This window comes from Petromyzon marinus, chromosome 23 (assembly GCF_048934315.1).
Source record: "Petromyzon marinus isolate PM22_M1 ecotype Great Lakes invasive population chromosome 23, UKy_Petmar_22M1.pri1.0, whole genome shotgun sequence".
Lineage (NCBI taxonomy): Eukaryota > Metazoa > Chordata > Hyperoartia > Petromyzontiformes > Petromyzontidae > Petromyzon > Petromyzon marinus.
The window spans coordinates 14,277,882-14,294,083 of record NC_133689.1 but is presented as its reverse complement, the minus strand read 5'-3'; the positions used below and the strand labels follow the sequence as shown (position 1 = coordinate 14,294,083).

The window sequence follows — 16,202 nt, the reverse complement described above, 5'->3', positions numbered from 1 at the left end:
TGGTGGTGGTTGAGGTGGTGGTTGTGGTGGTTGTCGTGGTGGTGGTTGTGGTGGTGGTCGTTGTGGTGGTTGTTGTTTTTGTGGTGGTTGCGTGGTTGTTGTGGTTGTCGTAGTGGTTGTTGTGGTGCTGGTTGTGATGGTGGTTGTGGTGGTGGTGATTGTTGTGGTGGTTGTGGTTGTTGTGATGATTGTGGTGGTGGTTGTGGTGGTCGTTATGGTGGTTGTGGTTGCTGTAGTCGTGGTTGTGGAGGTGGTTGCGGTGGTTGTTCTGGTGTTGGTTGTGGTGGTTGTTGTGGTGGTGATTTTTGTGGTGGTTGGTGTGGTCGTGGCGGTTATCGTGGTGGTTGTGATTGTTGTGGTCCTGGTTGTGATGGTGGTTGTGGTGGTGATTGTTTTGTTGGTTGTGGTTGTTGTGGTTGTTGTGGTTATTTTTATGGTGTTTGTGGTGGTTGTTTTGGTGTCGGTTGTGGTGGTGGTTGTGGTCGTGGTTGTGATGGTGATTGTGATTGTGTTGGTGGTTGCTGTGGTGGTGGTGGTTGTGGAGGTGGTTGCGGTGGTTGTTTCGGTGGTTGTTGTGGTGGTGGTTGTGGTGATTGCTGTGGTGGTTGGTGTGGTGGTGGTGGATGTGGTGGTGGTTGAGGTGGTTGTTGTGCTTGTGGTTGCTGTGGTGGTTTTAGTGGTTGTTGATATTGTGGTTGTGGTGGTAGTTGTGGTTGTGGTGGTGGTTATGGTGGTGTTTGTGGTGGTTGTTGTGGTGTTTTTTGAGGTGGTGGATGTGGCGGTTGTGGTGGTGGTTGTTGTGGTGCTTGTGGCGGTTGTCGTGGTGGTTGTGATTGTTGTGGTGCTGGTTGTGATGGTGTTTGTTGTGGTGTCGGTTGTGGTGGTGGTTGTGGTAGTGGTTGCGGCGGTGATTGTGAGTGTGTTGGTGGTTGCTGTGGTGGTGGTTGTGGAGGTGGATGCGGTGGTTGTTTCGGTGGTTGTTGTGGTGGTCGTTCTGGTGATTGCTGTGGTGGTTGGTGTGGTGGTGGATGTGATCGTGGTTGAGATGGTTGTTGTGGTTGTTGTGGTGGTTGTGGTGGTGGTTATGGTGGTGTTTGTGGTGGTTATTGTGGTGGTAGATGTGGTGGTAGTTGTGGTGGTGGTGGTTGTTGTGGTTGTCGTGGTTGTTCTTCTTGTTGTCGTGGTGCTTGTGGTGTTTGTTGTGGTGTTTGTGGTGGTTGTTGAGGTGGTGGTTGTGGCGGTTGTGGTGGTGGTTGTTCTGGTGGTTGTGGTGGTTGTGGTGGTTGTGATGGTGATTGTTGTGGTGGTTGTGGTTGTTGTTGTTGTGGTTATTGTTGTGATTGTTGTAGTGGGTATTAGAGTGGTTGTGGTGGTTGTTGTTGTGGTTGATACGGTGGTGGCGGTTGTAGTGGTTTTTGTGGTGGTGGCGGTTGTGGTGGTGGTTGTGGTGGTGTTTCTTGTGGTGGTTGTTGTTGTAGTTATTTTCGTGGTTGTTGTGGTGGTTGTGGTTCTGGTTGTGGAGGTGGTTGTGGTGGTTATTGTTGTGGTGGTTGTGTTGGTTGTCGTGGTGGTTGTTGTTGTTGCGGGAGTGAGCGTGCTGACGTCACAACGTCCATTACACTGCAGCAGCAGCAGACGACTTGAACAGCTGGGACATTATACTCTTTGTTTTTTTAGGTAAATTCACGTAGGTAAAATAAAATAAATGAAAACAACTAGCTATATCAACTTGATACAGCTATTTTGCTGTTACTGTTCCACCTGAAGACGGAAGCTCGTGTTGCCTCCGAAACGTCGTGATTTAATTTAGTTGTTTTTCTTTATTTTATTTTACCAACGTGACTTTACCGTAAAAAGCAAACAGCATGAATCATTGCAGTCACGAAAGCTTCAAATCTAGAAGCTGGGACATTGTTGGCACCTTTTGTGTTTGGCGCCGTCTCTTTATTTGTTTATTAATTTGTAGATTAATTTGCTTGGCAGTGGCTGTGTGGAAGATTTGGTCCTCGTGTTTAATTAATGAACAGTGAGCACGAATGACGCTGTACACAACTACATTGTTGTTGTTGTTTGTGTTCTGTATTTTTATTGTAGAATCGGCGATACAAGCGTTACAATGCCACTGTCGTACGCGTACATTTATACTTTTTAAAATCAATAATATTGTTTTGACTTAAAAATTTTCTTCACTGATGACGACCGCTTGTCTTGAGATGAAAACGTCATGAGATTTGGTATTTGTATTTAAAATTTTTATTTAATGTTTATTGTTAAAATGTTATTTTTTATCTTTGTGACTTTACCGACGAGGGTGGCGAGCGCCGTGCGTCGTGGCGTCTGCCCTCTGCGCTGTTCACGGTCACCTCTCTCAGGACGCAGCACTCAGATCCACGATCCTCACTGAGTCACCATCCTCCCACCCCACCCCCAGCCCAGGGTATAGGGGTTGAGTGAATGTTTGGTGAAACGAGTGCAACGACGCCATGGATTCGGCGCTGTAAAACGACAGCAGACCCGCGTCCCAGTCCAAGTGGACCCCGACTCTCCGCGGAGGCTGCGGCACCGACAGTGAGGTCGATACCCCGCCATGCAGCACTGAAAAGCTGTCGCCACGTTTATGTAGACACCAGGAGACGTCGCTCCCTCCCAAGCCGCACTCATCACCAAACCCTCTCCGTGGGATCGTCCCGTATGCGACTCCAACGTGACACCACCAAGCGCTCCCCACGTCCACCTCCCAGTAGTGCTGACCCGACGAGAAGCTCTCAGAGCACAGGGCTTGGCCCCAGCACTCAAAGCGGTGTGGGTGATGGGGGCGAAGCTGGGGGACACCGCTCAGCGTCACCGTCCTGAGATCCGAGGAAATCTGGAGGTGGTCGTGGGCTGAGTTTGTGTCCAGAGTCGGTGAGCGTCCATCTGTGGTGAGTATTGTTGTACACATACTAATATTAGTTAGTATTAGTGTACACATACTAATATTAGTTAGTATTAGTGTACACACACTAATATTAGTTAGTATTAGTGTACACATAATAATATTAGTTAGTATTAGTGTACACAAACTAATATTAGTTAGTATTAGTGTACACAAACTAATATTAGTTAGTATTAGTGTACACACACTGATATTAGTTAGTATTAGTGTATGAAAACTAATATTCGTTATTATAAGTGTACACACACTAATATTAGTTAGTATTAGTGTACACAAACTAATATTAGTTAGTATTAGTGTACACATACTAATATCAGTTAGTATTAGTGTACACACACTAATATTAGTTAGTATTAGTGTAAATATACTAATTTGTGTTAGTATTAGTGTACACAAACTAATATTCGTTATTATAAATGTACACACTGCTAATCACTTGTGAATAATTAGTGAATTATAATAAATAATAACTATTAAATTAATGATAAAAGTGCTACACTAACATGACCATGGGTGTGTGTGCAGTGGTAGTGAGCAGCTGTGATAATGCCAGCACCACAATGTTGACGCCACTCTCACATCCACACACAGACATTGTGTGTCACAGCCTCGCACACTCTCTCACATCCACACACAGACATTGTGTGTCACAGCCTCGCACACTCTCACATCCACACAGACATTGTGTGTCACAGCCTCGCACACTCTCACATCCACACACACAGACATTGTGTGTCACAGCCTCGCACACTCTCACATCCACACACAGACATTGTGTGTCACAGCCTCGCACACTCTCTCACATCCACACACAGACATTGTGTGTCACAGCCTCGCACACTCTCTCACATCCACACACACAGACATTGTGTGTCACAGCCTCGCACACTCTCACATCCACACACAGACATTGTGTCACAGCCTCGCACACTCTCACACCCACACACACAGACATTGTGTGTCACAGCCTCGCACACTCTCACACCCACACACATACATTGTGTCACAGCCTCGCACACTCTCACATCCACACACAGACATTGTGTGTCACAGCCTCGCAACACTCTCACACCCACACACACATTGTGTGTCACAGCCTCGGACACTCTCACATCTACATACACAGACATTGTTGTGTCTCAGTGAGTGGGGGTGTGCGTAGGTGAGTGAGTTGGTGAATGAGTGTGAGGAGTGGTAATGTAGCAATATGCACACTGCACTGCGTAGAAGCGACCTGGCCGCACGTGTTGATTGCTCATGAAAGTGTCTTTTCACGTAGAAATGTATAGTAGCCAAATACCCTAAAGGCAGATTTCTAAACGTGGAGGGAAAAAAAACCGGAGGACCCGGTGAAAATTAGGACCTTGCACTGAAACTCTGAGACCCAGTAAATCATTTACATTCCTTAGTACTTTTTAAAGTCCTGGTTGTGAAGGCTGTCTTCGCGATTATGAAACAGCTGCTGTCTCCATCCTGCACTTCGTTTTACGTGAACAGTTTAATCCCCATTTGCCCGAAGTGAGCGCCCTAAGCACAATAAGTTACTTATCATTTCGCTCTCGTTCGTCTTAATTCTCATGTAGCAGCCACTTTCCTCAACCAACCGTGAACCCACTGCACCCACGCGTGATGGTTAGCGTCTAAATAAGCGTGACGGGACAGGAACCTGCTTCGTCCGTAGCTTACAAAGTCGCCCTTTTGCTCTCAAGAAACGCACTGTCACGTTGCTGTTGTTATTTGCAACTCATGATGAGTGAGACCCTTCGTGTTGTTAGCGATCTTTCACCCAGCATCTCGGTGCCCGTTTCATGACCAGAATGCACGCAGGTCTCCCTTGCCAAAGGGGTCACGCTGCATTATTGCACTCAAGCCTGGGTGAAATAAAGGAGTCCCTCAAAATGGATAGAATTTGTCGGCAATCTGGTTTCTGTAATGGAACATAACGAAGATCGTCGTGGCAGAGGGACGTACCGAGAAAAGGCAGAAGCTTAGTTTGTACGCGGCCCACTGAGATGACTTTTGCGAGGTTCAGACCATGGGAGACTGGGGCTGGGTCATGCTGAGTCTCCTGGGAAACGGAGCTCCTCCTGCACTCACAGCACAGGACACACACAGAGTCTAATGAGGGTCCATGTCTCTCTGCACTCACAGCATGAGACAGTCTAATGAGGGTCCATGTCTCTCTAAATACACAGCATGATACACACAGTCTAATGAGGGTCCATGTTTCTCTACACACACAGCATTATACACACCGAGTGTAATGAGGGTCCATGTCTCTCTACACAACAACCGCCAATCGCCTCTAAGTGGCGGTGACGTGCACCCTGAGGCCACGTGAAGTGTCGAACGCCCGCTGGCAGGAGGTCACAGGGCAGACCCAGGTGCCACAGGTCGACTGACTGAGATGACTGAGATGACTGGCTGATGCACCACCTGTGCCCCCTACTGTGCCACCTTGCTGTGCTTTAGCCACCCGGCGCTCCGCTCGTTGTTGTGAGTATCGCTCCTCTGCCCTCCGTTGTTGTTGGAGGGCGACTGCCTCCAACTGTTCAATAGCGTCCTTCACGAGCCTCCTCCACAGAGGCCGATCTTGACACCGCTGGTACCAGTCATCGGCAAGTCCACTCAGTTCCACTGTCTCCTGTACCACATCACTCCATCTCTTCTCTAGCCCGTGCTGCGCTCATTTAGACCCCTCTATCCGGCCGAACAAAAGCTGTTTAGGCATGCAGTGGTTGGGCATTCGGGCTACATGATCCAGTCAACGCAGCCTTGCCTGCCGGAGGAGCTCACCGATTGGACTTTGCCCAGATCTTTCAAGGATTTGTGAGCTCCTCACACAATCCAGCCTGGTTAAACCCAGGATGGATCGTCGGCAGGCCAGCCTAAATGTTTCTAATCAGCGAAGATGCTCCATTAGGGGGGTCCACGTTTCGCAAGTGTAGAGAAGGGAGGGAATGACCATGGCCGAGAAGATCTGAAGCTTCCTGCAGAGCGACAGACCAGGTAGCTTCCACATATCGTTACACAACCGATGAAAATATATTGCTGCTCGACTGATTCGGAGTGAGACCTCTGCTGTTAAACTGGAGCCGGTCATGAGCACACTGCCCAGGTATGGGAGACTCTCCACTCTATTCACAACTGCCCCATCACTGATTGGGAGTTATGGAGGTAGAGTGTCCAATGGTACAAAATACCCAGGCAGGTGCTTAGTTTTGGTGGGAGCTGATGGTAGGGCCCCAGCTCTGAGTGGCACGGTCCAGTTTCAGCAGCAGCGTCTCCAACTTCTCCTCTGAATGAGCAGCAATTACCAAATCACCGGCATACATACCGTGGTTGACCACTCACAGCACAGGACACACAGAGTCTAATGAGGGCCCATGTCTCTCTACAAATGGACAAAACAGGCAACCCTCGACTTAGTGAACGCCCGTACTTACAAACCAGCTCCCATGAAGTAAAAAAGTAACTTTGACTTAAAATGCAAACTCGCAGTTGCAAAATGAACCATGTAACTATTTTGGAGCGATCCTCCGCCATATTTAATGAGTCGGCCTCGTGCTGGGAGTGTTTGCTTGTGTACGGATATTGTGTGTGTGTGTGAACATTGTGTGTGTGTGTGTGTGAAAGTGTGGGGGGTACAGCTGGTGCATCAACCAGTCATGTCTGTCAGCCAACCCATGGCACCTGGGTCTGTCCCGAGACCTCCTGTCAGCGAGCCTTCGACATTTCACGTGATCTCAAAGTTCACTTGGTCTGGCACAGGCGCCGTGGTAACGTCACCATCACTTAGTGGTGAATGGCGGGTATTGGTATTGGTGTGGGGAGCGGCAGTCTAGCGGTGAGTGCGCTACGCTACGAAAGCGACGACCCGAGTTCGATTCTTGCTCACGGCCAACACCAGTACCTGGTGTGGTGCGTAAACATCGCCAACGGGGAGACAAAAGCAGCGGGCCGTGACGCTGGCCACCCACCCCCTCGTGTGCCACAGTAGCGGCCATCTGAGGCGCTGCTCGCTGAGAGAACTTGCCCCAAACAGCCTGTGAAGGCTACACGGGGGATTGTTGTCGTTGTGGTGTCTTTGTCTTTGTGTGTGCATGCATGCCCTGTTTGTTGTGGTGACTCATTGCCCCCCTTCCGACTACAGGCGAGCATCAATGTAAGTGAAAACAAAGTTTGTTTTCTATTCATGTAAATGTATTTTATGTTTAATTTACTATACAGTAATTTTTTTACATTGTTGGATGCAAATGTACAACATTTCTTCTTTATTATTAGTCTAACAATGCTTCCCTCTTTGTTGAACCCTAACACATTTTATAACCATGTCAGCATTTAAGTACGGTGCATTATTGTTTTCCGACTTACGAACCGTTCGACTTACGAACGAGTCTCAGGAACAAATTGCGTGTGTAACGCGAGGACTGCCCGTACGGGATATAATTGACCACATGGGATACAACTACTTGCAATTGGGTTTATTAGGAATCACATCACGACTGTTTTCTGATTTGTCCACCAGGTGGAAGACAGAGCTCGAGTTTGAGTCTGGGTTGGTACTGACCTGAGTCTCTCATTTACGGGAGCCTGAAAAACACAAACCCGCATTTCACATTAACATTGACATCATAAACAGATGCCCAAACCTCCACACAGTCGCCTGCTATTTAGAGTGGAGTGCGACATCAAGGAATTAACAAATACCTGCACACGGGAGAATGGTGAAAAACAGAGTTATCTGTGTGCCTTTGTACTGTTAAGCCTATTCTTATAAAATGTTGACTTAAAGCTTTCGTGACTGCAGGGATTCATATGCTTGTGTTTCAATCGAAATTTCGCGAGTTTTTTTAAATATTTTTAATATTTTTGATATTTATATATTTTTTAATTTTTAGTGTTTTATTATTTATGTATTTTTTTATTTTCAGTCTACGTGACTTCACCGAAAGAACCATAGGATATTAATCCTGCAGTCACGAAAGCTTTAATTCAAAACATAGAATACCTATTATTATCTTTTCAACAATAACAGGATTCCTTTCACTGAATACGGACCCCAACAAATGACAAAGCCAATCCATGCAGGTCTAGTCTAGCAACTAAACAAATGGTTAAGTAATGTTCAACAACTCGTGTTTTTTTAACTCTTGTTCAGTAGCGAGCTGCCTACCACAATGATAGCTCAACGAACTGGCTTATGTGGACATTTATAATTGCAGCCAAATACTCTGAATGCGTGATGTTGTTTCTAAATGGAGTGAAAAACCAGAGGACCTGGAAAAAGTCTACGCGATCACAGAGAGAGAGAGAGACGTAGACTCAAAATTTACAGCAGGCATCGTCGGGGTCGGGGTCAAACCCACGACCTACTCCATACCAGGCGAGGTAAATGGCGATGATTTACTGGACAAGTCAAGGTCTGAATGTCACACGGAAGCAAACGCGTGTCTATTTATGGACACCGCCGATTCCTCCCAGATCGTAAAACACTAAAATAAGATTGCCAACAATGTGAACGTCTCACAGGGTGGTGCACCTCTGCTGGTTGGAGATAAACCCTCTGATAAACCAAGGCTGTGAGTAGAAAATATAAACTACTTTTTATACCTTACCAGGTAATGCCCACTAAGCTATATAGCTCTGCTTCAGAAGTAACCTTGCCACAAATTATAACTAAAAAAAGTGGCTTATCGTGTGGAAATTTATAGCAGCAAAATATTCTAAACGCGTGATGTTGATTCTAAATGTGGAGGGAAAAACCTGGGGACTGGGAAAAATCCACGCAAGCACGAGGAGAGAGAGATATGCAAACTCCGAATATACAGCAGCAGACGTCAGGGTTGGTATCGAACCCACGACCTCCTGCATATCAGAAGAGGTAGCTAACATCTCCTAGCCACCCTGGCGAGTGAATGGAGGTGGTGCCACCTGCAGGAAGGAGAGCGGGTCCTGCACGGCGAGGGCGGCGAGCAGCTGGTTGATCTCCTGCTCCAGGCCACGTGCTCTGCTCTCGTAGCGAGCGATGTCCGCCTGGATGCGGGACAGCACGGAGCGGCCCTCCTCGTCCACGCGCTCCAGCGCATCCCTCTCCTCCTCCGTCAGCTGCTCCCTCCGGCGCTCAAACTCTCGGCTGATCCGCGACTTGGTCCCATGCAGAGACTCCTACGCAGTGATACGATGACGCGCTATTGAAACGCAACACGACACAGTGCGATGTGACGTCATGAAGCACTTCGACATGGCCACGTCTCAAAAATCCGTACAAAGAGGCGGGCGACTTAATTTTTGAAAACGTCGAGTAATGAAATGCATAAAAGTAGATTTAGTGAGGATATTAATGGGCACTCATGCCAAATGCTAAGTACCCATATAGTTTGCGTGTTTGTCTGTACTTGCACGTGTCTGTGTGTGCTCTCTGTACCTGCACATGTCTGTGTGTGTTTCTCTGTACCTGCACGTGTCTCTCTGTACCTGCACGTGTCTGTGTGTCTCTCTGTACCTGCACGTGTCTGTGTGTCTCTGTACCTGCACGTGTGTGTGTGTCTCTCTGTACCTGCACGTGTCTGTGTGTGTCTCTCTGTACCTGCACGTGTCTGTGTGTGTCTGTACCTGCACGTGTCTCTGTGTCTCTCTCTGTACCTCACGTGTCTGTGTGTCTCTCTGTACCTGCACGTGTCTGTGTGTCTCTGTACCTGCACGTGTCTGTGTGTCTCTCTGTACCTGCACGTGTCTGTGTGTGTCTCTGTACCTGCACGTGTCTGTGTGTCTCTGTACCTGCGCGTGTCTGTGTGTCTCTCTGTACCTGCACGTGTCTGTGTGTCTCTCTGTACCTGCACGTGTCTGTGTGTCTCTGTACCTGCACGTGTCTGTGTGTCTCTCTGTACCTGCACGTGTCTGTGTGTGTCTCTCTGTACCTGCACGTGTCTGTGTGTGTCTCTGTACCTGCACATGTCTGTGTGTCTCTGTGCCTGCACGTCTCTGTGTGTCTCTCTGTACCTGCACGTGTCTGTGTGTGTCTCTCTGTACCTGCACGTGTCTGTGTGTTTCTCTGTTCCTGCACGTGTCTGTGTGTCTCTGTGTACCTGCACGTGTCTGTGTGTGTGTCTCTGTACCTGCACGTGTCTGTGTGTCTCTCTCTCTGTACCTGCACGTGTCTGTGTGTCTCTCTCTGTACCTGCACGTGTCTGTGTCTCTCTCTGTACCTGCACGTGTCTGTGTGTCTCTCCCTACCTGCACGTGTCTGTGTGTCTCTGTACCTGCACGTATCTGTGTGTATCTCTGTACCTGCACGTGTCCGTGTGTCTCTGTGTACCTGCACGTGTCTGTGTGTCTCTCTGTATCTGCACGTGTCTGTGTGTGTCTCTGTACCTGCACGTGTCTGTGTCTCTCTCTCTGTAGCTGCACGTGTCTGTGTGTCTCTCTCTGTACCTGCACGTGTCTGTGTGTCTCTCTGTACCTGCACGTGTCTGTGTGTCTCTGTAACTGCACGTGTCTATGTGTCTCTTTGTACTTGCACGCGCTTGTAGGCACGCTTGAGCTGCTGTGTCCGTGATTCTGCCGTAGTCTTCTTCTTATCTCTCTCCGTCTTCTCGAGTCTGAACGCCTCCTATACACGGGGTAGACAAATACATGATGTTTGGTTCTCCCATCATTGTCATCATCATCTGAGCCCAATGCATATCCGACCAGGAACACATAGGCAGTGAACTCAAGCACGTACACCAAGCTCTTATGGCTAATGGTTACTCCGATTATACAATCCGCAAAGCTATCACTCAAACCATGAAGAAGGACCCTCTTGAGGAGCCTTTCAAAACCATCACTTTACCCTACATTGCGGAGATCACAAAAAAAATCTCCAAAATCTTGAACAAACACAAGATCCAAGTCCGTTTCAACACATTGCATAAAATCCGTGATCTGGTTCCGTCTGTAAAATATATGATTCCGGACATACAATACCCTGGTGTCTGCAAACTAAGTTGACTCTGTGGTAGTAGTTACATTGGAGAAACCAAACGCCATGTCTCGGACCGCATTCGTGAACACAAAGCAGACCTTAAACATGGTAGGACCAACACCTCAGCCGTGGCAGATCATTGTTATAATTCAGTAGGCTCACATGACATTGACTTTTCCAAGACAGCGGTTCTTTGTAAGCCATCTGGCTACCATGAGAGATTCGTTCATGAGGCTATCCACATATACAAGCACAGAGACAATTTCAACGAGAAGATCGATTCTGGCTTAGCAATCATTGGAAAGATTTGATAAACCATTTCAGGTCTTAATTGATTGTTCACGCTTACAATGGCTTTCAGACAACATACATTAATTTTTCGTCTCCCCCCTCCACTTTTCAGAACATAAATGGACTAGTCCTTCAAAATAAACTGCCAAATCGCTGCGCGTGGCGCTGACGGTTTTTAATAAATAAATACACCGTTTAAAAATAAATAAATTTATGCAAACCGACACACCTGATGACGACCGTTTGTGTTATGGTCGAAACGTCGTGAGAATTTTTATTGTTTTATATATATTATTTTATTGTTTCCCTTCAATGTGACTTCACCGAAAGAGCTAAGAATATGAATTACTGCAGTCACGAAAGCTTTAAATCAAAATTTAACCGCCTCTACGGGGAGGATTTTCACTTAACTTTAAGATCCTTCAACAAACTCCGGGATAAGAAGGCTCAGCTGATCGAGTCTCTGACCTTTCTGAAGAGATGCCGCGACTCTGGGGTAATACCAATCGCATTTACACTGACCTCTGCTGCTGTAACTTCTAATGCGAAACGAATTCTTTTCAAAACTAGCTTAGCTCTTATCTCAGAAAAAATAAGACTTATACATACCGAACTAGATCAGTTAGACAAGACACTCTACAAATCACACTTATCATTGACGGCAACAATGTCAACATCGGATTGGGAACATGTAGACAATATGACTGCCTCTTCAGCTGCTACTATGTCGACCAAATGTAAGGACAACCTGATTTCCAAATTAAACCTCCTCTTCAACAAAATACCGGACCCACACACCAAAAAGTTAGATGTTAACAAAGTCGTAATTAATCGCAGTAACAGTTCTATTTCCAATAGTCTGAAATCTGTTTTAGCTAAAGGTCTAACCTTTGCAATCACACCTAAACACATACCAGTTAATGATATAATTGCCCAAGTATACGTTGCTCTCAGGGGCCTGGGTCACATCGCTGCAGACGTAGCAAGATCTGAAATCGCTGCAACCCTCAAAAACGCTAAGATGCCAGCTAGCAACCTCAGCAAAGATGAGCGTTTTGAATTATATAAATTAAAAAAGAGGGATGATATTGTAGTCCTCTCAGCTGACAAGGGCAATGCCACTGTCATCATGGATAAAATAGAATATAACAACAAAATTAAAGAATTACTCGACGATGGTAGTTATACAAAAATAAAAAGAGATCCCACCAACAGCCTCGTCACACAAACCAACAAAATAATTTCTGATTCAACCGCATTAATTGATCAATCTAAACAGTTTTCGTTGAAACCTTCTGCTGCCAGGCCACCAAGATTATACGGCTTACCAAAAATACATAAAGTAGATACACCCCTTCGTCCCATCATCTCTATTATCAACTCCCCCACCTACAAACTGGCTCGTTTTTTGTCTGAAATCCTGCGTCCTTTCACTGGAAAAACCACCTCTGCGGTACAAAATTCTACTCACCTGGCATCGACAATCAAGGGTATTACCCTGTCCCCAGACGACCTGCTTGTCAGTTTTGATGTAGTTTCCTTATTCACCAAGGTTCCTGTACCTGACACCATCGCAATCATTGAAGACTTGGTTCATCAAGGACTAAACACTGAGGTACCCCCCCTGGTGAGACACTGTTTAACCAATACATAATTCACTTGGAATGGAACTTTCTACAAACAAACTGAGGGCACCGCAATGGGCTCCCCCCTATCTCCGGTTATAGCTAACATTTTCATGGATAAATTTGAGACTGACGCCATCCAGACTGCCACTCTGCGCCCAACTTTATGGAAGAGGTACGTGGATGACACTTTTGTCATCTGGCCGCATGGCCGGCCTGCTCTAGACCAATTCTTCGACCACATCAATTCCATACACCCAGCCATCAGATTTACCATGGAATTCGAAAAAGATGGCAAGCTACCTTTTTTGGATGTCCTAATTAAAAAGAGACCTGATGGTTCAATGAGCCACTCTGTCTACAGGAAAGCTACCCATACGGATGCTTATCTGAAACCGGATTCCCACCACCATCCATCACAGAATAACTCTTTCATCAAGACTCTGTATCATAGAGCCCAATGCATATCCGACCAGGAACACATAAGCAGTGAACTCAAGCACGTACACCAAGTTCTTAAATCTAATGGTTACTCCGACTATACAATCCGCAAAGCTATCACTCAAACCATGAAGAAGGACCCTCTTGAGGAGCCTTTCAAAACCATCACTTTACCCTACATTGCGGGGAGCACAATAAAGATCTCCAAAATCTTGAATAAACACAAGATCCAGGTCCGTTTCAACACATTACATAAAATCCGTGATCTGGTTCCGTCTGTAAAAGATGTGATTCCGGACATACACTACGCTAGTGTCTACAAACTAAGTTGCCTCTGTGGTAGTAGTTACATTGGAGAAACCAAACGCCATGTCTCGGACCGCATTCGTGAACACAAAGCAGACCTTAAACACGGTGGGACCAACCCCTCGGCCGTGGCAGATCATTGTTCTAATTCAGTAGGCTTACATGACATTGACTTTTCCAAGACAGAGGTTCTTTGTAAGCCATCTGGCTACCATGAGAGATTCGTTCATGAGGCTATCCACATATACAAGCACAGAGACAATTTCAACCGAGAAGATGGATTCTGGATTAGCAATCATTGGAAAGATTTGATAAACCATTTCAGGTCTTAATTGATTGTTCACGCTTACAGTGGCTTTCAGACAGCATACTTTAATATTTCGTCTCCCCCCTCCTCTTTTCAGAACATAGATGGACTAGTCCTTCAAAATAAACTGCCAAATCGCTGCGCGTGGCGCTGACGTTTTTTTAAATAAATAAATACACCTTTAAAAATAAATAAATTTATGCAAACCAACACACCTGATGACGACCGTTTGTGTTATGGTCGAAACGTCGTGAGAATTTTTATTGTTTTATATATATTTTATTATTTTATTGTTTCCCTTCAACGTGACTTTACCGAAAGAGCTAAGAATATGAATTAGTGACTAGTTCAGCACCACCGGTGCGTAGGAAAGTAAACCCACAACATTTACAATTAGTGACTAGTTCAGCACTACCGGTGAGTAGGAAAGTAAACTCACACCATTTATAATTAGTGACTAGTTCAGCACCACCAGTGTGTAGGAAAGTAAACCCACAACATTTACAATTAGTGACTAGTTCAGCACCACCGGTGAGTAGGAAAGTAAACCCACAACATTTACAATTGGAGTACCATGACGTTTTGCCTCACTACTAATTACAACCAGCATCATCAGGCAACAGCCAAAATTGAATATGCACAGTAGCATTGTCAGTAGCAGCGAACATAATAATGTCAATATTAACACTATCATACTAACACTAACGATAGAGGAATATTACCAGCAGCAACAACGACAGCAACAAACACATCCATAGTCATGATGATGGTGATTATTGACTTGAATATCCTTCATTGTGATGTTTGACTTAAGCTGTCCCCATTTGATTGCCTCTGGCAGGGCCTGACACTGGCAGGATTGAGCGCTGTGAACGTGAAACTGCCCACGCCAAGTCCCACACAGCCTGCTGGCCGTGTACCCTTAGTCCCGCACTCTGTTGCCCCATTTCACCTGCCAATAAAAGCGTGGCAGGCTAAATGCTCTGGTGGTTGGCCAAGCTTCACCGTGGTAGTGCTCAACCACAATCCACTGTTCTGTCACTGAATGCAAATACACGGCGTCTATGTTAGAGGCACGGTGGCATTTTAGACACCAAACATTTTTCAACAAAATCAAATCTAAATCTGCCCTACGGACAATCAACGCGTGCCTTGTGGCCTGTCTCTACCACTGGAATGTCTTCTGATTTGCCTCCTTTAAGTTCATGGTCAGTGCACTTTAAAGCCGTCTCACGTTTGAAGTATCTCGCGTTAGTCCACATTTCTCTCTACCCATCATTGCTACTCACAAGTACGAATCGTATTATGTGAAGTGTATTTTACAACTTTGCCAGCCATGTCACAAAGTGCTTTGTCTTGTAACTAAACCATGGAATACCCTGCTTTGCTAAACATTCAAAACAACATTGCCAGGTGCCTTGTCTCTGCTGTCTAGTGTGTGCCAGTTTTACAATCCGCGTTGCCCAAAGTAATTTGATTGACCGTCACAATGCTGGCACAATAGGAGTTACCTAATAATGTGCAAATCTAAATGATAAAATACAGACCCTCTATCTGAACAACACACACAGAATGCTGTAGTCACACTGAGGGATATTGGATTACAGCAGCGATTTAGATCTCACCTGTTTTGTCCGTTGTGCATTTTCCAGTGGAATGACCTCATGCCCTCTATGTTCCCCAGCGATGGTGCAGACTGTGCAGACCAGGCTGTCATCCTGTTCACAGTAGAACTTGATCTGCTCCTGTCTGTGCTGCCGGCAATGTCTCTCCTCCAGGTTCGCGATGGGAGCCACCAGGACGTGGCCACTCAACCTGGGATTCTCCAAGTGAGGCCTCGCGTGTCTTGCACAGTAAGACATCTCACATTTCACGCAGGTCCTCACTGCAGGAGTGTGGCCGTCAGTGCAGTTGTCACACACAACGGCCGCGGCCATCTCGTCTCCAACTCTGAGCTGCTCCGCCAGGTTGGCGAGGGCCACGTTCCTACTCAGCTGGGGTCGCACAGGGAAGGTCGCTCGGCACTGCGGGCAGCTGAAGCTGCTCGCCGTCTCTCAGGTGGTCTCCAGGCACCGCAGGCAGAACGAGTGTCCGCAGCTCAGCGTGGAGGGGCAGACGAACATGCCCAGTCAGATGGAGCAGCGCAGCTCACTATCCACACTCTCACTGGGAGTCGCGCTCGCCATGACCCATGGCTTCGCTTAGGTCGCTCGCTGTGTGGCTCAAGGAGACGCTGGACCAGGACATATCTTTCATAGCGACGGTGAAGAAGGAAGTAAAATACTTACAAATTTTCATTGTCGTCAATGACATCACGAGACTGCCTGGAAT

The 16,202-nt window shown here is 46.5% G+C and overlaps 1 protein-coding gene across 1 annotated transcript; it reads right to left on the bottom strand.

Moving 5' to 3' along the window:
• Positions 1–1,828: 1,828 nt before the first annotated feature.
• LOC116957964 (tripartite motif-containing protein 14-like) lies at positions 1,829–15,924 on the bottom strand. Its single transcript, XM_076069065.1, has 6 exons — positions 15,497–15,924; positions 10,452–10,547; positions 8,870–9,103; positions 7,506–7,528; positions 4,907–5,022; positions 1,829–2,916 (listed from the first exon to the last, which is right to left on the bottom strand). The coding sequence occupies exons 1-6, from the start codon at positions 15,806–15,808 to the stop codon at positions 2,369–2,371; spliced, it is 1,329 nt and encodes a 442-aa protein (XP_075925180.1). The 5' UTR covers positions 15,809–15,924; the 3' UTR covers positions 1,829–2,368.
• Positions 15,925–16,202: the final 278 nt, after the last annotated feature.